The sequence below is a fragment of the Melospiza melodia genome, chromosome 3 (assembly GCF_035770615.1).
Source record: "Melospiza melodia melodia isolate bMelMel2 chromosome 3, bMelMel2.pri, whole genome shotgun sequence".
NCBI classification, from domain to species: domain Eukaryota; kingdom Metazoa; phylum Chordata; class Aves; order Passeriformes; family Passerellidae; genus Melospiza; species Melospiza melodia.
Window position 1 is genome coordinate 48341896 of NC_086196.1, and position 21731 is coordinate 48363626.

General features: G+C 36.1%; 1 protein-coding gene across 3 annotated transcripts in view; it reads left to right on the top strand.

Annotated features, from left to right (window-relative positions):
* SIPA1L2 (signal induced proliferation associated 1 like 2) overlaps positions 1-21731 on the top strand; it is a 125553-nt gene that overhangs the window by 93979 nt on the left and 9843 nt on the right. For 2 of the 3 annotated variants that reach the window (XM_063151631.1, XM_063151632.1), the window contains exons 11-19: positions 1077-1334; positions 4885-4968; positions 6464-6567; positions 6786-6889; positions 8304-8692; positions 10124-10348; positions 12306-12459; positions 14392-14611; positions 21342-21473. In XM_063151631.1, coding sequence (XP_063007701.1) covers positions 1077-1334; positions 4885-4968; positions 6464-6567; positions 6786-6889; positions 8304-8692; positions 10124-10348; positions 12306-12459; positions 14392-14611; positions 21342-21473 — 1670 coding nt within the window. The remainder of the gene's footprint in view (positions 1-1076; positions 1335-4884; positions 4969-6463; positions 6568-6785; positions 6890-8303; positions 8693-10123; positions 10349-12305; positions 12460-14391; positions 14612-21341; positions 21474-21731) is intronic. The other variant, XM_063151633.1, reaches the window with a different exon arrangement.

A 21731-nucleotide genomic window follows, 5' to 3' on the forward strand; every position in this document is an offset into this window, starting at 1 on the left:
TTGCAAATAGTAAATGTTGAGTTTTTAACTCAAGCAAAGCTTGATCAAGACTCAGCTAAGGAATGGAGCAGAATTGTAGTTGAGACAGAGGAGCAAATTTCCACTGTTTCTTACTTAAACTCATTGTATTGCTTTGGAAGTATTTAGGGTGTTCTCTTCATAGATACTGATTTAGTACACACTGTGTATCAGAAAAATGGAGATAGAATGCTGAGATTATAAAAAACCTCCAGTGATAATCAGTGTTGACTTAAAGGGTGTGTGAAGCTTCTATTAACCAATTTCTGAAACAGTAACACTTAATTATTGAGTGCAGTCTGAGTCTACAGCAAATATCCCAATGGCACACTGATCTTTTGTGGAACACTACCAGTACTTTTACCTGGGTTTACACTGTCTGTGAATACTGTTAGTATTTAACCACACTGCAAACTTCAGGCAGAGGAGGTAAGGCAGACTGTTTCTGATCTGTCTCTTCCTTCCACTTCCCCATTTATCATCCAGGCTTACGAATCCTGGGAAAAGTGACATTAGAAAGTACACTTTGAAAACACAGGGAAAAATATTTAGGTGCCAATTATTCATTTGCATTGTAGTCTATGCACTCTGTCATTTGGTGGGGACAAGGTGAGATTCTAAAGGGGAGATTGCAACTCCACCAAGAAATGTTTAGTTTGCTGCAAAGCAACACACCTATTTCTGAAATTTAAACAAATCAATGCTCTTTTAGAAGAACTTGATGCTTTATGATTTCCAAATGCCTTGTCTCTAAAAGTTTTTTTTTATTTTATGTAAAATTCCAGCTGCAGATTAATTTTTAAAAGTTTAATATGTTCCCCATTTTGAAGGGTGAAGAGACAGTTCAAAGATCTTTGAGCACATGATGGCAAATATTTTGTTTTGAAATCTTTTCTACCTGCTTTGCCTGACAGTTTTGAAGTGTTCAAAGTACAATGCCACATAAACACCTTTGGGCACCTGAAATCAAAATATGTATATACTTGTGACCGTGAACGCAAGATTCCTCTCTCTGTTCCGTCCTGTGAGTCTGATGAGCATTTTCCTTTGTCCCACAGGGGTTGTTCAGAACTTTGTCGTATCCCCATGGTGGAATACAAACTTGACAGCGAAGGCACCCCATGTGAGTATAAAACCCCTTTCAGAAGGAATACCACTTGGCATCGGGTGCCGACTCCCGCTGGGCAGCCTCTGTCTCGTGCCTCTCCAATCCTAGGAACATCTGACAGACTGCAGTGCCAGCAGCTTCTCCAGCAGGCTCAGACAGCCATTCCTCGTAGCACTTCCTTTGATAGAAAACTGCCAGATGGTGCAAGGTAATGCTCTCTCTGGTTAATGCCTGTCACCTTCCTAATGGTATTCATTTTGAAATCTCTGCTTTCTAGAACTTTGGTGTCTTCTTTTTTAAACTTATTTTACTGAGTTTTGGCATATTTTGAATTCCGAGGTTGTATTAAGTAGCATTCACTGGACCAGTCTGCTTGAAACAAGTGGCTTTTGGTGTTTGTGCTGGAAGCAGGTTGTACTGAGGACAGCTGACCTTTCCCTTTAGTCCCAAATCAGTGAAGTGGGAAACTGCCTTATAACTTTTGAATCTTAATAATGTCCTGTTCCCCACCTTTTGGAAGACTATTTAAACAAGTAGTGTAAATTTAAACAAATGAGTGTAAATAAAATGAACTCATTCCTTTAAAAATTAATTATTTAATCTCGTTACCAAGGTATTGGCATAGTTTCAAAGGGTTCTGTAACTCATTACCAGCCCTTATGCTTTGCTTTGCTTTTAATTAAACAAAGCAAAGCTTGTGATTTGAATATGTAACACCTCATACATGATGGGATGGTGTTCTTAAATGCTAGCTCTGTTCTAATTTAATCATAATTCTTCATAAGCTGAAAATTCGTTTTTAAAGATAAAAATTTGCAAATACATTTGACCTTTGAATTATTTAGGAAAACCATATGTCTTGAGCAGAACTGTGTCCTTTATTGTTTATAATTATTTCAGCTTATGCCTTTATGGGGTGATGTAATTCTAATTTCTAAGGAAATAATTATTGCATGTTGAAAATATCTGAATGATAAAATAAGCTGAAATACCTAATACTAGTCTCAAATGGGTTTAAAACAATTCTAGATGAAATCGTTAAATGCCACTATGGCTACATTGACTACCTTATTTAGTAGAAAAGAATTAATGACTTTTTACATTGAAATGTACAGAAGTAATAGTAGTATGTATTTGAAAATAAGTCTCATTTATTGTCTGGGGAAGGAAGACTCCCAGTTATGACTATTTGATAATTTGTGTTCTCCTTCTCCTCTACCCCCATCTTTATCCCCTGAAAAATTAAGAGGTGCATTTCTGTAAGCATTTAAATACCATTATAGAACTTAACCTTCACCTAAATATCTTGTTAATTAAATTCTCGATAACATCTAACATAAGAAGACAATGTATCCAATGTCTACAAATACTTCATAATTTATGAAACTTTATTAAGCATACTGTATACAGATACAGAAAAGAAATGAAAGCTTTCTGACATGCTACTCAATTCCAAAAAGACAAACATAAGCTGTGCTTCTCACAACACTCAGCAAAGCATGTGAAAAAATGCTTAGATTGAGTCTATTCTTGTCATAAAGAAATTTCTGTATCTTTTAAGCAAAACAATAGCAGAAGTGCTATTCTGGAGAAGACATGATTCAGAGTATAAATAATGAAAGGAGAAGAAAAGTATGGATTCTGGCTTGTAGGTCATGAAACGTGTAAAGAAAGGCACCTAATTGGCAAAGTCTTTCCACATGGGCAGAGGCATATGATGATTTGGCAGAGAGATGAGCTTAAAACGGAAGAGTTTGAAGTAAGGTGCAGTAGTACTTATTAGTAGTCCTGCAAGTGTGAAAGTGTACTCAGGCTAGGAAAATGATGAAGAGATTTTAGAGGATTAAAGACCCAGTATTGGTTTAAGAGTGCAAGCAGGGAGAAGCAGGTTGATAAAACAGGGAAGATTTAACAGCAGATCTGAAAATAAGCTAAGGGTGAAGTCAGCAATAAAATTGATTGGTTTAGAAATAAAAAGAGGAAGAAGCAGAAGAAATGTGGACTAGATACAGTAAGAGACTTAGGCAGCAAAAATTCAACTACTGTGACATATATGGAGGGAAATTAGAGACTGAGAGCTGAATGCTTATGCTCCTGATACAATTCCTGAGAATTAAGGTCTTTGAGAAGGCAGTCCAAGTATTTTGGTGTTGTTCAATGAGTTTCCGCTACTTAGAAATAAAAGGTTATCCTTCAGCTCTTCTCCTGTTTTCGCAAAGTGGCTAATTCTAGCATGTGCCTAAGTGAAGCTTTAGGTGAACTCACTCTTCTGATTTTTGCACCAAGAAGCCTCTGTGTGCTTTAGTCCCTGAGTCACACTTGTTGACAATGTATCCTATCACCTGGAGTCTGGAATACATTCCTGAGAGCAGATGGTTGAATTTTTTGTGTGAAGGAACTGTGTGAGGCAGTCGTTGATGGGATTTCTGTGGTTCTTCTTTTGTGGCTACTCATTGTTTACTAGGCTAAGGGCTTCACACTTGCCCAGCAAATGGGAGGTAGGCATGTTTTGTTCAGCCTTGGAACAGCACAAAGCAATATCCTGGCTTTGAGGACAATGTCCTAAACATCAGCCTGGAGGATGGAAACACATGAGATCATAATTTATCCATTAATTAATACCGGGTCACTTAATCTGTGCACAAAATGCATAATTCTTGGCAGTAATTACAAGTTCATGGAACTGAATTATGCTGGAGCCTATTGATTACTTCACTTAGTTGAGAGACGTTCACTCCTGTCAATACTTCTCAGAGAAAGACATGCTGAAAAATAAGGTACTACACTATTGTACATTGGCTATTAGATAAAATGTAACACCTAATGTCTTTAAAAAGCAAAATATATAGCTACTGTCTTTAAAATTTTCAAGCTGGGCAGTAATGTTGCTTATTAAAAGGTCACATTCTTGGGAAAGTATTTTGCATAAAGAAAAAAACACCTCTTCATTTCCTCCCTGAGTACATACATTCGTTTCTATATGAAGAAGAAAAGAGGAGAGAGAAAAGAAAAAAAGATAAACACAGGGAATTGAATTCAAGATAATGTCAAGATAATTGAAGGAAATTGTATTGTAGTTATGGAATGATTTGCACTGAAGTGTAGGAATGGATGTGATCAAATCCAAATTTAAGCATTAAATTTCAACTGTCTGGAAATCTAACAAAACTACTTAGAGACATTGTTAAGACATGAGGCTTAAAAGTTTAAATAATTAAGTAAAAAATACTCTTCAAGAAAAAAATTTGTTGCTTTTCTATGCCAAAGGATTAATAAAATAAAATTTTAAAAGTATTAGAATTGCCTCTTCCAATTTTACTAGCTTTAAAATTGGAATAAGTGCCAAGGAACTAACAATCATTTCTGATCCACTATGAGAGCTTCCCACACATGAATTTAGAGACCTAATCCAGCTGCTCTGACTCCTAACTAATCCCACTTATTCAGAACTAAAGCCAGATCTAGAGAAAATAGGATTTGGCACTTAGTCTTTCTTTCTCTTTTTGTGCCTTTTTATATATTCAGTTTGAAATATTTTATTTGTGAATAAATACTATACTTTCAAATTTCTTGTTAAAGTTTTATGAAACTGAGATAAGCCTTTTAAATTCCCAAATGGATGTAACTAATTGTTCATAATGCATCTGTATTATTTATGAAAATGAATGTATTTGATAAAAAAAGCACAGCCCAGTTCAAATCTGAAACACCAAAAATACCTCAGTGCACTGTTAATGACTCTAAAATCAACATTACAGAAGTTCTCCAAGCAACCAGTCCTCATCCAGTGACCCAGGGCCCAGCGGGAGCAGCCACTGGAGACAGCAAGTGGGATATGACGGGTATTGGTGATTTTTAAAAGCTTTTATTTAAATCTTGCAAGAACTTCTATGCATCTTTGCTTTCTTAAGCAAAATTTGTATGGGTCTTCTAGATGTATTTTTTTTCAAACACTGTTAGTATCTTTTAAGATGTACAGGTTTACGGATTTTTTTTATGTAAGATGCATGCAACTGCAATTTTAAAGTCATCCTAATTTATCTCTTTAGGATCATATTTTTAAATTCAGGTAAATGAGAACTGGTTCTTAGATGTATTTTTTCTGTAAAATGCCATAAATCAGCTAGTAATTCAGAACTAGAATAAAATAATACTTCCTCCTCCTTCCTCAGGAGGAAGGCGTTTGACTAAATAAAAAAATCTTTATGGTCTTCAAAGGTTTTGTTTTCTGCTATGTTGTTGGTTTTTTTTTTTTGTGACACCCATTCCTTAGCATATGTTCTCAAAAAAGTAGGAATTTGAGAGGTTTTTTCTTTCTAAAAGGATGTGCATAGATGGTCTGGTTGCATCCCTATTAATCCCTTGGTACTGAAATTTCAGAAGTTAGCTGTCTGTATATAAAAGACCACCCCAATATAACTCATCTCATAAGAATATTATGTGAGACATCTGTTCTAAACTAGTTTAAATTTATGACTTTGTTGTGTATATACAGCTACTGAAAACACTCCTGTTATAAAATATTGAGCTATGGCAGTATCTACAATAGAGTAATATAAAAGCATTCCAGATTTGCCAAGTGGCTTTCAGAAGCTACTTTTCGGAGAAAAAAATGTGAATATTGAAAGCATCAGCTTTGCTCCTTGAAGCTTATTAATGCTTTGGCATGATTGATTGTGGATAAGATATTCCATGTAGCAGATATATTTGCAGTATCTTGTAGACTCTTCAAGGAATTTCACATAACTCAGTGAAATCTCTGGCAGCTGAATAGATGGTAATAATTCAAATAAAACCGTAGCTCTTTTTTTTTTTTTCTTTTTGACAGTCAGCTCATCAAAATGCATCTTGTGCCATTTTTTTTCCAGCACAGTTATTTCTAATAACAATCCAGGTTTTATTCTGTTGCTTTGTAAAATGTTTAAACTTTTGCGGTGTAATACAAAACAGTGGATCTGGTACTAACTTAAATATTCTCAGTGTGAAACCCTGCAAAACTACGATTACTTTCTGTGGGGCTTGGATCACAAGGAGTTTAAGCATATATTACCATTACCATTACTGCAAAAGCTTTTGGGTTTATAGCCCCAAGAATACATTTCTTCTTAAAGTTCAGTGTCTTCTTGGCATGTTCACACTTCAGATGCAGCATTGTGCTTTTGAAAAAATGGCATATAAATATTTCTGTGCAGTGTTTGGAAATGTTTGGGAATTATGATTATTATTAAAAGTCACAAAAATACTTGCTTTTAAGAGTAAAAAGTGGTGTAGTTCATCATGTAGCTAATCTTACAGGATAAAAACCTTAACAGCTTAATTTTCTGCTTACATTAAAAGATGCCAGTCCCCTTTACTCCATGAACATCACCAAGGTTCAGGCTCACTGGAGTGTGAAGGAGGCAGAGAACGAGAGGAAACTTTGGAAGGAACTAGACATTCTGGTAATAAAACCCACTGTATTTTTCAAGTACATGTTCTTTGCAATGCAGTGCCTGTTGAAATACAGCCACCTCCCCTTGTGGAGGTTTGACTCACACAGAATGTGTGATGTGGCAGTAAAACTTACAACATTCTGCAAAGATACCTGTGTCTGATTGCAGAGTGTGCAGGTTTGAAAGCTGATGCTGAGTGGTGTGCCTTTCTCCATTATTTTTGGCAGAAGTCAAGTGGCATGCACCATCAACCAAAGTCCTGAGCTCCTACAAAGAGCGAGCTTTACAGAAGGAAGGCAGTGGCAAGGAGTCGCCAAACAAGCTTTCACATGTAAGTCTTTTCCTTGGATGTCATTCAGAACTCTAAAAACAAACAAACCCCAAAATAGCAACAACAAAAAACTACTCTGGATTACAGAAATAAATCTTAAAAATACATTTTAGTAATTTATAAAGACCACTGTGTGTTTTGGGAGGCAAACATTATGCTCATATGGGTTGAATCTAATTCGCTTAATCTTTGTTTACAAAATCAGAATTCCAAGAGACCTTGGATCTGGAGCATTGAGTAGATAAAACTAGTATGGTCTCTACTCAACTGTGAATTTATAGCTTCATTTATACTGTCTTGGTTAGGATGTGGAGTATTTAATTATCCTTTAAAAGAAAATAAAATTATATTTACCATACTGCTTTCATCTTATGTGAAATACCCATGGAGTGTAATTATCAATAAGCACTATAAAAATGTAACTTGTGTGCTGGGAATGCTGAACAGATTTTCTAGTCTACCTCGTTTAGTAGCTTGTCTTCAGTAATGGCAAATCCTCAACAACCTAGTGATGGAAAGTACATAATGTTTGTTACCTGGAAAATCTGCTATATGTAGTAGGAGTCTGTATACTGTAAACTTGGATTTTATGTGTGAGCAACAGCATCTCCTAGTACCTGCTAGGGGAAGGATCTAATGAAAAAGTTAGTCACCCTTCCCATTTATATCCTACCTAAAAGAAGTTCATTTGCCCTAGTAGAAGTCCATCTGGCTTTATTCTGGCTACTGTCACAGACATAAGTTAATCCAACTCTCTATAAAATTTATTTTAAAAGGTAAATAACAAAACCCCTGGACTTTATTGGCTCAAAAGTCTGATGTAATTATTCCACTTCAATAGCCATGCTTAGTTTAGGGCCTTATGACTTGAGTTACTTTCATCTGGTACACATACATCACAATTGGCTTCAATTTAACTAGCCACACATCCAATTGGATTTGATCCAATGAGCTGCATATTTCAGCCACACTGAGAAAAAGTCAACAATAATTCAGTCTTTGGTGATTTTCAGATTTGCAATAGAGCTTGTTTAAACAAATAATTACTAAGGCTTCTAGCTTTAACAAATGCTTATTTTAACTGTTCAGAAATGCAATTTTATGGATGTTAAGCAGGTCCTATAATCAGAGAACTCAATTCTGATTTTAAGATTTGTGATAGAAGATGGAACTAGAGCCTTTTTATTTGCAGTGACATCAACCTTTAATGTGTCTAGCCAGCTGTGCAATTCATTTCACAGAAACTGGTGGTATAATTGGCTCTTTTCATACTTTGCAGTTATATGATAGCATACTGTAAAAAAAATAATAAAATGGTCTTTGAATAGCACAAATGCCGTCATTTATATGAAAATAGATCTCTTACTATTTAATTTGAGGGGGATGTCTTTTGGTTTGTTTTCTTGTTGTTAAGATTGGGGACAAAAGCTGTTCCAGCCACTCCAGCAGCAACACCTTATCCAGCAATACATCCAGCAACAGCGATGAGAAGCACTTTGGCTCTGGAGACCTGATGGATCCCGAGCTGCTGGGATTGACGTACATAAAGGGAGCTTCCACGGACAGCGGCATCGACACGGCGCCCTGCATGCCGGCGCCGCTGCTGGCCCCGCTGCACCTGGCCGGCAGCAGGTCTGCAGTGCACTGCCACACGGAGCCCTGGCCGGAGCCTTCGGAGCCGCCCGGGCCCGACGAGGAGCCCGCCAAGATCTACGCTGTCCATGGCTACGCCTCTGCGATCTCCGCCAGCCACGCGGCTGAGGGCAGCATGGGGGACCTGAGCGAGATCTCCTCCCATTCCAGGTGTGTTCTTTATTACAAAACAGGGGTTATGGATTAGGGGTTAACATGCAGGTAGCGCTTCTGCGTTGGTTTGATTCTGTTTGCCCTTCTTTGAAACTGAACTTAAAAGATTTTGATGTTTTTGTTGTATTCAAATGCCTGTATGAGCAGTTTTCAAGCGATTTTTGGTGAGTCTGCCTGGACAGCATAGCCAGACCTCCCAGATCTGATGCAGGCCTTATACGTGACCCTTGCAAATTGCAAGGATTTTTAAAACTGGGAAGCATCCTTGAGTAAAATGGACATTTGCACTTGAACTTATTTCACATACTTTTGCTTTGCTGAGGGAAATCAGAAAAATTTGGACAATTTTTACATACAAAGAAACTGCATTGCATACCATCCCCCCAGATTTACATTATTCTGATGTATGCTTTACAGTTTTGCTTGTTGAATGGCATTTATGATTGATTTTCAGCTATTCTTTTTAATACCAATGAAACATGTGCATGGTACATCTGTTGTAAAGCTTGTTGAAAGTACCCTTTTATAGCTGGTTGCCTTTATCTTCCAGTTGCCATTTTATGATTACTTTGAAATTGAAGCTTTGGTCTATGTGTTAAGGTTTTTACTCTATAAAAGATAGAAGGAAATTGTTTGTTCTTCTTTCCCTCTGATTTTCCTGTTTTCAGTGTCAATCAGTACAGGAAAATAACCAAATGATATCTTGTGTACTGATTTACTTATATGCTTGACATGAGTGAATTTGTCTTCTCTGGTTATTCTGAAGAAATGTATTCTTCAAGGAAGTGTTTATTTAGTTTATTTGAAATAGGTTTTAGAGTCTTCACTAAAAGTATGTCTTAGTACCTACTGGTGCTATTACTCATAATAAAAGAGGTTGTTGAAATTATCCAGAGGATTGTCTTGTTGAACGGAAATTTACTTCTGTTAAATTTGCTGGTAATTTAATATTAGTGTGTGTGATTGAAGGGCACAGCCTAATCTTGCATCAACTGGCAAAATTATTGTGAAATGGAAAAGCACATAGATTTTATGATTAGGGAGATCTTTAAGTAATTCCCTATGTAGTTCTTTATGTAAATGTGTGTGTACACATTTACTTAAAATTGCACACACAAATTGAATATATATATATATTGAATTGAGGCTTTTAGTTTCGATTCACATCAGTTTGCATTGGCAGTTGAGCAGGCTGAATTCCATGCATTGTTTGCTCTAGAAACTCATCACAATTCTGTTCTCAAAGAGCTTTAATGTGTACACAGTTGGTGTGTAGAAAATTACTGTGCCAATTTTGCTTCATTGATTTTAACCTTCAGAAAAACTTAACTGTGGGAATTATTGCCGCATACCAGGCAAAGCGTTTCTGATTTGTTGTTGCATAGCACATTTAATTTTTCCCTTTGTGTGTTTGGTTCACTTTTCCAGTGGGTCACATCATTCAGGAAGCCCATCAACACACTGCTCTAAAAAGAGTGGCTCCCTAGATACCTCCAAAGTTTATATAGTATCACAGAACAGCAGTCAACAGATGTCTGGGTCGATTTCAAAACCTTACCACAGACAAGGAGCAGTGAGTAAATATGTCATTGGATGGAAAAAATCGGAAGGAAGTCCTACACCTGAAGAATCTGAAGTTTCAGAATGTCATGAGTAAGCACTCTGTTTTACTTCATTGAGGGAAGAAGGGTAGTGAAAATCAATTTTAAAATAGGATGGGAAAAAAATTGCAAATTCTGTTTTGCCTTTAAATGCTCAGGGTTTTTTTTTCTATACCTTTATGTATCTAATGCTGCTTAACAGTGGAATAGTCCATGAGAAATGTGTTGTTCTTAGGAAGAAGAAAAAGTATTGAACTCAAAGGAAAACATACAGTACCTCAAATATAGAGAGATAATAATTTCACAATGGTGCATCCTTAATAAATAATGTTTGAATCTGCTGGTTAAAGCTGACCTTGAAATTCCTGCTGGCTTCAAAAATATTCTTCATGGATAATGTCTGTGATTCCTTTTTTTTTTGGTGCTGTTTCTCAATAAATCATAGGCAGTCACTGTCTATCTCAATAAATTGACAAGATGACATGCAGTAATGTATGTAACATTTGCAAACGATGTAATGTAACATTTTCAAATGTTTAATTGGGATTATTTTATGTTTAATAGGAATGGATTATTTTTATCTGATACCTAATTTTGCATATGTGTGCATTACTTTATGGCAAAAGTAATATTTAAAAATATATGCTAGAACATATATGCTATGAAATATGAATCTGAAGTTAAGCTGTTACATTCATATTTCTTAAAGGAGAAGATATTCTGGTTATATGTGTTCCTTTGTGTTAACAGAGGAATGATTTTGTTTCTCTCCCACTAATTAATGTTTTAATTACATAAATTGTTTTGTCATAGTAGTATTTAAATTATAGTGGGCTAGCTTCAGGGTTTTCCCACAAATATTTGTATTTTGAAATCAATGAACTACTGAAACAATGTCTTCTTATTTTGAATGGCAGCCTTAAAATAAAATTGCATCATGAATTGGGGTATTTAGGCTAAAAATTGAAAAATTATCTTCAAGAGAAAGTTCTATTCAAGAACTATTAATTGAATATGACAACACTTCCTATATCAAAAATATTTTCAGATTTTTGCATGGCATACAGAATTGCCTTACCTCTTTCTTTCTAGGAAAGCTCTCTATATCACAGAGAGGAAATATCTCTCTGAGGATAATTATGTTGAAATAAAATAGCATCTCTAATTAGCAGTGATGATGAATATCAGGTCAATTGCTGAATGTTGTGCCACTGTAGGTTATAATTCAGTGAGAATTACACCTTACCATAGCAAAGCTCATTTTCTCTCTGCTGAAGACAGTCAGTGATGAGGCTGCACTTGGCAGAGAGCAATGGCTTCCAGTGTGTGCTCTCTGTGAGTCGCAATCTCCAGTTCCTTCCATTACATTCAGCCTGTTAAAGCCCTGTCTCTCCTTTCTCACTGGAAGGAGCTGAAGGCTAATAATTCAGTTTGACAGTCTTTTGTTGACTGTAACTAGATTTTTATGTGCTGATAGTTAAAGAAGACACCTGTTTAATTTATCTAAATAGCTTTATGAAATTGCTGATAATAAAATATACTTACACTGGCCAATTGATTGCCAATACACTTCAAACATTGCTGTGATGACCATAGTAATTTTGCCAGGTTGTGAAGCTGGATGCAATATTGTACTATAAAATATCAGTTTGTTTGTTTGCTATGGAAGTAAAAGTTAAAGTATTTTTCAATGAACCTTTGGAAATGTTGAAAAAAATAGAACTTTTGTATTGATAGAGAAGTGTGGTGTGTAAAAAAGAGAGAGGCAAGCTAGGCGAAACAAGGATTATGCTTTTTGAAATTGTTCTTTAGAATTCCTAAACTCCATTTCTCAGTGGTTAAAGAATTTCATTTTGTACCCACAAACAGTTTCATAAAGGTTAAGAGATCAAAAAATTTTCTAAACAGTGTACTGTGTCAGGAGATATTCTAACAATTTTCACTTTGTGGAAAATTATTACAGTCTTTCAAATCCAATTTCTTGCTAAAAACATCCATTTTCTCAACAGAGTGTATGATGATATTGATGCTGTGTCTGCATCGAGTCCACTCCAAACTTCTGTCAGGAATGCTATTGTTGAAAGCCAGCAAGTCTTGTCCAAAGAAGATTTTCTGAAGTTGATGCTGCCAGACAGCCTCTCTATGGAGGAAGGGAGGAGAAAGGTTGGCTACTTCCTTTGGCTCCATGTGTTTCAGTCTTTCAGTAACCTTAGAAATGGTTTTCTGGTATGTCCAAAATTGCTATACAGAGTACAATATTGTTTTCTACAAGCTAGGTTTATTCTATGGAGATGACCATAAATCCCAAAATATCATTTCCCATGAGGATGAGAAATGTTTGTTTGATGATTATTTATAAAATCCAGTGTTTGTTTAAGTATGTCTTTGCTTAGCTTGACCAGTGTAGGTTGAGCAACTTCATTATAATTTGAAAGGTTAAAAGTGACATTTTCATGGAAGGGTACCTAAATTTGTACATTTTATGTGATACTAAAACACTTGAATAAAAGTAGCCCACTTTCCTCTGCCCTGTAATAGTACCAACAATTTGCTAGAAATCCACATCAGTTTCATGTAGGTATCAGTGGCAGCTGCTCTGAAGGCATAATTGTCAGTGCTACTGGAGAGCCTAGATCTAATCCTTATAGTATGAAGACAGTTGGTAATGCTTAATAGTTTCACAGTAAGTGGATAGTGATCTTAAAATTTGCTGCTCCCCAAAATAAATGGTTCTAAATGCTGTGCTTAATGTGGAATAAAGAACAAAGCAATTAAATTACTTGAGATAATTGTCACACTTCCATATTAAGTCAATGCTCTCTTAACCCACTGTGTTTATACAATATGCTAAATAGCATAATCATCATGTCTGAACAAAAGTAACATATGGGAATCTTGTAAGTGCAGAGTTGAATTTAAAATTCAGATCATATATATTTTATAATATGGAGTATGTTATGTGTGCATTATACATGCTTTTGTGGGTCATGTCCTAGAGGTTTTTATGATTTATGGTTGATACAATAATTGGAGGGGTTTTGTGAAGATTCCAAGAACTGCCAGTGTTTCTGGCTGCCTAAATAAGAATCAACTAAGAGAGAGGAGGTGTGGCTGAGATAAATTACTGCTGTCCCTTCCTCTCCAAGGCACCTAAACAAAAGTTAAGTAAGTGAGACCATGAGAGTTGGCAGTGTACAGTCTGTGGCTATGCCTTCATAGAGGATGATAATCTTGATATTGGTGAGCCAGTTACCTTTGACAGTGAAGTCAGAAATGAATATATGAGATTCTATGGTATATTCAGTGTTTGTTTCCTCTTAAGTAGTTGTTCTGCATAGGAAACATGGAACACACAATTAATCACAAAGGAAACATGTAATTGTGTGCAGGACAAACCAGTAGAATAATTAAAGCATTAACTGTGCTTTGTAGATGTGTTTGCAGTACAGAGAAATTACTTACAAAGTGTACAAAGTGGAATGATCCAGCTTTACAATACAGTAGCAACTTGTTTTACTGTAGATATTTGGGTTGTGGTCTAAGTAACTTTTTGAAATGCATAAGCAGTTTTCACTGAACCCTGTTACCCTCTTTTCTAAGCCTGTTATGTGATACCCAGAGAGATGCAGTGCTTCAAGTAATTTTTATCATCCAATGAATAATGTGGCAGCATATATCAGTTGAGAATGCTTAACAGTAAGGCATAGTCATTTCAAATTAAAATCAAACAGTTCTCTGTATAGTCTTGCATACATGTTGCCAGAGTTGGTAACCTTATATACATTTCTGTAAAACATTGCTGTCATAAGGCTATGAAGTTTTCATTTAACATTTTGTGATTACTAAAACAGCACAGTATCTGATGAATTCATGGTGATATATTCCAAAATATTGAGAGGAAGTCTGAATATCCAATTCAGTAACTCCTTTGAGGCCCCAGTAGATCTGATATGGCAGAAGAAATCTCTGATCTTCTGTATTAGTTCAAGAATTCCAGAGTGCCTGTCCAGAAAAACACTCCCGAGAGCTGGTGATGGGGATATGATTGTATGAATCACTTCAACCAGCAATACACGCTCTTATTTTTATCTTTAGTTTCCATGTTATGGAAACCTTTCCCCCCGGAGGACGCTGTACCGCACGCTCTCTGATGAAAGCATATGTAGCAATCGAAGGGGATCTTCCTATGCCAGCTCTCGGAGCTCCATGATAGACCAGGCCTTGCCAAATGACATCTTGTTCAGCACTACCCCACCATACCACAGCACTCTGCCTCCCAGAATGAGCCTGACTCCTGGAATGGGAAATCTGAGAAGTAAGTCATTGTCACTGTCATTGCTGAGTTTGGAATATTTGTAGTATGCTCAAATAAATCACTAGGTATTATGTGAGATTTTACTTTTAAGGTGAAATTAAGAAATGTCACTGCTCTGGTTAACCTAGTAAAAAAATATTTGGTCAGCGATACATGCTCATCTTGCCATTATTTCATATTTATCATGTTTGGAGACAATAGTCACTTTACTTCCCAAAGAATTCTCATGAGACAACTGATATGCAAAGAGCTGTGTCTGAAGATATTTCTAGTTATCCTTTTATTTTCCAGTGGTGACCTAATTAAGCCAAGTTGGCCTGTTTTTTGTTGTTTTGGTTTTTTTTTTTTAATTTTTATGTGCATTTGAATAATTGAAATATTCACAAATATATTTGTAACAATAGCTAAATGGAACAGCTTTTGTTTAGATGATCCTTTTAGTAACTTCTTAAAAGGAGATGTGCAATAAATGTTTACTTTGACTTCTATTTCCAAACTGAATTTGCTAGTACTTTTTTAAACATACTAGTAAAAGCTTTACAAATGACATTTCATTTCTAATGGCAGCAGAAGAGTAGTCTGAGGTGCTAAGTTAAAGCTATTTTATGAATGCGTTTTTTTACTTGTGAAGCTTTTGTACGTGAGACATTTATTAATGCTTAGCTTGCAATAATTCCAGGATGAACTATGAAGTTTGTAGTAATAAAAAAAAAATATCAAATGAAAAGCCCAAATCAACACAGAAAGATATGTATATTTAGGTTAAATATCTATATTTGTTTACTTAATAAGAGTGAATTGTTTTTTCAAAAATGCTGAATATATATGCTTTTCAGTTAGTTTAGGCTGACATATAGTGGACACCTGGAGTTGACATGCAATCTGAAAAAAAACCCCTCTTTTCTTTAGCTACTCTAATTTTGCATCACAGCTGACTGCCATTTAAAAAATGGACTCTGAAGTCCGTAGTTAAGAAGCTGTGGGTGAATTTCTTGAAAGCATTAAGGACATTTTAGGCCCCTGTCCAGGGAGAATGTGGCCAGATGATTTAAAAGAAGTAGCAATAAAAAGGGCTCTGTCATTCATCATGTCCTTCAGAAACTAGCAGTCATCTCCTAACTTTGAGAAATAAGCTTTATATACAAAACGCTTTTCTAGTTAGGGTGGCCTCAGCCATGAGACCAAGTTTTGGTCACTAACCACTGGTTAATTGTAAATTGGTATCTCAGACAAGTGCTAAATTCCTGCCTCAGGTGAGAATGCATGCTTGGTGTGCCTTTTGCCATTCTAAAAATATTCTTCTATCAGAGTGAAACTCTTTACTATAAATTTAATCTGAGAGGATCCTTTTCCTTCATGGATAGCAAATGGAGATCCATTTTCTTTAACAGGAGATAAATTCAGTGGATTTTTGTGGTCTGTGAAGGAGCTGTATAGTACACAGGCATCCTGCTTGTATTTTCTTTTTTTGTTTTCCTCTATGTTAGGCCTTGTTTTTTAGAGCCATTTGTTGTGCATGTAAACGTGCAATGAGGTCAAAGCTTCAGCTTGCTTTTCTTCAGGAGATTGGCACAAGGCAATTAACTGTGTACATCCAAGCTTTATGCTGCTCCTCCAGCAGTGATATTTTAGTGGGTTTTGTATTAGTTCTGTCTTAGACATCTAATATTTCATTCTTGCTGCTTCTTAGATACAGAAAGTTATATATACACATACATGTAACTGGAAAAAAAACCCCATTAAATCAGTACCCTGTCAGTCAAAAACTGATCCAAGGCAATTCATGCTGTTTTCATATGCAACCTCTATTTTTCTGGTTCTGTGTTTTAAAAGTGCTTATCAATGCCACCTATATAGGATCTTTTGTGGTGGTGTTTGTTTCAAGGATGATTTAATTGGTTATCTGTAATTACTCTGAAAAAAAACACATCATGGCTTGCCCACCTATGTTTCAAAAATAAGTTTAGTCAGTATCTCCATATGAGAAACTAATTTGGCTCTTTTTAGGAAGGCTGTATGTAGTCAGTGCCTAGTAGGCATTTACATTCTACAGCAGTGATGTGAGAGGTTTCTTTTTCATTTATAATTTTAACATAAGGTTGTGGTTTCAGATATCAGGATTCATATCCTGTCATGATAATGTCTTTTGTGTATGATCTCAAAGCATTTTAATTTTACTGATATTTAATGTTTATAGATATCAGTGGAAATAGCACGGTTTTGGCTGAAATCAATTTTAGAAAGGTATATTCTTGCACATTAGCCACATGGAATACTGTGGCAGCACCAGATCTCATGAGACCCCTCTAGCAAGGCAAAGAGTGTGATTAATAGGTGGTAAGCAAGGCAGCACCAAAACCAAAGAGTAATAGGTGACCCTGAAGGCTTTCAGTTTACTGGGGAATCAGAATTATGAGACAGAATAACCACACAAATAAAGAAACAGAAACTTCATCTGTGTGTGATGTTGACTGTAAGAAAATGATGGGAAAAGTGAAGCTATAGGGCTTTTTAATTATTGTTTTATCACTGGGGAAGCGACATGAAAAAACAAATTGCTTTCAGTAAAGCCTGAATTGAAAGGTCTGACAGTCCAGTGCTGTTGATTGCAAACAGTACACAAATGTAGAAATATTCACTTAATTCTATCTTATTTTTAAATGAAACCAGAAAGGAGAATTTGTGTAGGTAAGAACTCTGTAATTTTACCTTGGGGACATTAAGGATTCCCTGACTAAGACAGTGCTGTTCCTACTGAGTGATTCTAACATGCAGTTGCAGGTACAAATCTATGCCCTTCTTGCAAATTCATGGCAGGTGAATGAGCAGGGAGAGAATTAAAACAATGAGAACCACTGATACTGAACTGGTGTAATAACTGAAGTGGGGAACCCAGGGAAACACATGGAGACAATCTGATTTACACATCAGGCATCATGGTCCACTCTATCATGAAGCACAAAAAGAGAGGGGAAAAAAATTGCCCTAAGTGATAAAGAGCAGGATGTTCCTGTGCTGTGAGGAAAGGAGCGAGGTGCAGAACTGTTGCAGTGAAGAGGGTCATAAGGAAGGGAATATTTTACAGTGATATACTGACAAATTCTGAAAGTTCTCAGATTATACATGGCATAGGGAAAAAGATGCCAGAAGTGCAGGAACTATCTCTGCAACTGTGTTCATAGATGAAAGTCTTATCTTCAAACTGCCTTACTGCCCATGTTAACTTCAATCCAAAACTAAACTTGTTGATAAGAAGCAGTATTAAAGTGAAAGAGCATCACTGTATATTGGTGATGTGCAGTGGCAGGAGTTTGGAAATCAGTTTGTCAGCAAGCAGATAAAGGCTGTTGATTAATTCACACAACTGAAGGAGGGCATGTTTGGTGTTACCTGTTCTCACACAGTGAATGGTTCACCTTACTACAACATGAGGCTGTCTTCAGTAAGAGAAGGGAAGGCAAAAGTGGTTATCAGGAGTACATGTGCCTGAGAGCCTTTGAGCAGGCTGGCATCCTTGAAGCAAGGCAACCCTGGGCAAAACTAAAGAAGGGAAGGGTTCAGCAGACAGATTTTGTTGCTTAATAGGACTATAGAGATATAATTACTGATTGCAGGAAAGAAAAACAGACATCCCACAGAGTGTGAGATTTACATTTGTGTGAGATTTGATATATTTCTTTACCCGCAGCTTCTTTGGAGAGAATTTACTTTTTAAATGACATGTCTAGTTTGAAGCAAGGAGTACTTAGCAGATGATAGTTTTTTCATTATCTACAGTCTCTGCATAAAAGTAGCAGTTCCAACTGAATCAGGATAATTGCCTTGGAAGTAATATAGGTTAAGTCAGGTGAATCCTTCTTCTTTATGCATAACTAGTTATTTTTTGTATATAGATGTATGTGGGACCAATAACCACCAATTTCAGGAGCTGTGTTGGAAACTGAACTGACCACAAAATTTTAAAAACATTTCTTGATAGTGCTTTATACTTTTATGCATCAGTAATAAAAATCAATAGAATTCCTAAGTGTAGGAAGTGACACAACTGAAAAGACTGGAAACTACAAGATTAATAATTTTATGCCAAAAGGAGTACAACAAATAAAATAATCTTTAAAACTGAAGATAACACTGAAAATGTTTCCTCAAAGGAAATTGTGTTGCTTCAAAAGTCAGTCTTGTGCACAGTAAAGTAGTGGCTTACTAGATTAGGCATGTCCTTCTGGATGTACAGAGGTGGGAATGCTTAAGCATCACTTGCCACCTTTGCACAAATCAAAAAGTGAAAGAGGCAACAGCTGCTCATGTGGCAGTCCTACACAGACAGAGTAAGGCAACAGCCCGGTAAAGAGGAGCAGAGAAGAAACGCAAATACAGGAGGCCACAAATAATTTATCTCACCCAGAGCACTCTTGGAATGCAAACAATATTCTCTGAAATTCAAAGGCGCCAAGGCCTATGTTATTAGAGCTCACGTTTGGCATTTTTATTCTTGTTCTTCTTACCCCTCTTTTTGCTCCCCCGTTGCAGAAGAACACAATTTATGTCTTGAAAATGAATTATTCTGTAGCGGTATACTTATGCCTGTTCAGTTATTCCACTTAGACTTTCAGCCATCAGCATGAGCACTTGCATTTTCAGAGCTATCAATATTCAAATCTCTACCCTGGCAGGCTTTCTGCAGTTGAGTGGCTCTGTCAGGGCTTATGCAGGACTGAATAGGATCCACCCTAAGGTGAACTGAGGTTCTCACAGAGACAATGCATAATGAAGGATGACTACTGGTGAATATATCACTCCTACACTTTAATTTGGAGAGCTGGCAGCATCGCGCTGGGAGCAGGCTTCCTCCTGACAGGTTTCACAATCAGCCTCTCAGGCTGATCACACAAAAGCAAGGGCTGTCCCTTAGGGCCTGCCTGCTGGTCTAGAACCAAAAGCTGGCTTGCCAGTCTTTCAAATAAGGTATTCTGTCTATTTTCCACAACAGGGATGTATGAAACATTTGTACTTGCACAAATAAGGTTCTCACCATTCCCAAGTCATATACAGAATCTCAGAGCCTGCTCTGACTTTCAGCTTTCAATGTATTTGCACAAAGGCAGCCTTAGGTAAGGCTTTATGTATGTTTATACAGAACTGAAAATAAAATCTTAGTACAGATATATGAGTAGAATATATGTCTATATTATATTTTCCATTTCATGTAACATCCACTTTTACATACTGAGAGTAGATATTGAGAAGGACATTTCTACAGAGTTTTGTCAAGCCACTTCCAAATGTAATGTAACAATACTACATTTTTCATAAAAGTGTAGAACAAGATAAATTCTACAGTAAAGAGAATTGCAACTTCTTCTGCAGGGACTCCTAATTTTTGACAGAGGATTGTAACCCTCCTTCACTTTCTTTTTCCTCGTATTTTGTATTCTTTTTAAGCAAGGTTTCTGCAAAGAATAGAGCATATATGTGTGAATCATTGCTCTGTGCAGCGGAATGGTTTGTAACAGCCTACTCTCTTTGGATTTTTAGGTCAGAATCTTTAAGTCAAATGGACATTAATATCAGGACAATGACAGCATGCAGTTTCCTTAAACGCTAATTATCTTCCACTTGTGTGAATGCATTTCTTCCTTCATTGTTTTTTGTGTTTGGTCTTTTCCTGGGAAAAAAATACTCATCTCTAGTATTATAGTTTAAATCACTGGAATTACTAGATGGAAATTTCCTCCTGAAATATTTGAGAAAAAAATACTATTTTGACCTTTTTGTTTCATTGGAGTGGATATGTTTGAAACAAAAATTCTCTTTGCCTGACAATACTATGTGATGAAATTATTATATTCCATTGCTGGCTTTATGGTTAAGATTGAAATGTGATTGCAAACAGTAGTTTTGGTTTATGATCAGTTTAGGAAACCGTGTGTCTGTTCAGGTTTTTTTTTAATGTATTCACATTGATCAGAGTGGAGATTGCTATGGACAAATTAGGAACATGTAAAGATATTCAAGAAAATTATGAAAATTAGCATCTCCTATACTAAAATGTATATTTGTAGTACATTCTAGAATGTGCATAACTGAGAGGTTTGTTTGAACAGTTTATAGTGTATACATTTCTTTTAATATATGATCTGTGTACCTTTTACAGCGTGTTACGGCTCACTCTGAAATCTCACCAAGTCTTACATCCTCAGAGATACAGCTGCAGATGTTAAACTGATAGGGTAATATTTTCAATGAGAAAGGGAGATTTGGATATAGGCTAGAATTTACAAATGCATTAAAAGAAAAGCACGTGGTTTATTTAATTGCTTCTGGAACAGGAATATTTACAGTTTCAGAGTAAAACTCTGCATGTATATATCTTTCATGTTGCTTCACAAATATAACGGTGTATGTAGCAATTTTTCTGCTCAGTATTCAGGTTTAACAAGCTGTGCTTTAGAATGGATGTTGCCTACTCACACAGCGTTCATATGAAAATGTGAGGTTCACACCATGTGCAGTGGCACCAAAAAATACCCCTTAAAACTGTGCCATCTTACTTTGCCAACATTTAGAGATTGTTCCTCCCCTACTGAGTATTGAACAGGAAAAGACAAACACAAGGGAAATGAAGATAAGCACTTTTTGCTTATACATTTTTTACAGATCATTATAGTAGCTTCAAAATTAATTGTACATAATTGTTATAGGAAGACTAATTATTGTGTTTATTGTTTAGATGAATTCTGGTTCTCAGATGGGTCCTTATCTGATAAAGCCAAATTCAATGATCCTGGCCTGATGCCCCTGCCAGACACTGCCACAGGGCTAGACTGGTCTCACCTGGTAGATGCTGCACGAGCGTTTGAAGGTAACAGGAAAATTTGAATAAAGATCAATGTTCAGTACACAAACTTTTTTTAAAATATATATTGTTTAGCCACATTTTGAATTGCAAAAATCTAGTGTTTGCCTCTGTAGACCTTTAGTTCTTTTGGCAATATCAATTCTCAGTGTGGAAGATTGTCACTGAAAATTTGGGGTCTTCATGATACTCTCTATATCCATTTTAGATGCAATTCCTCCACTTCAGTGCCTAGGTTTCTTCTGTAATCAATTGCAAGGTCAG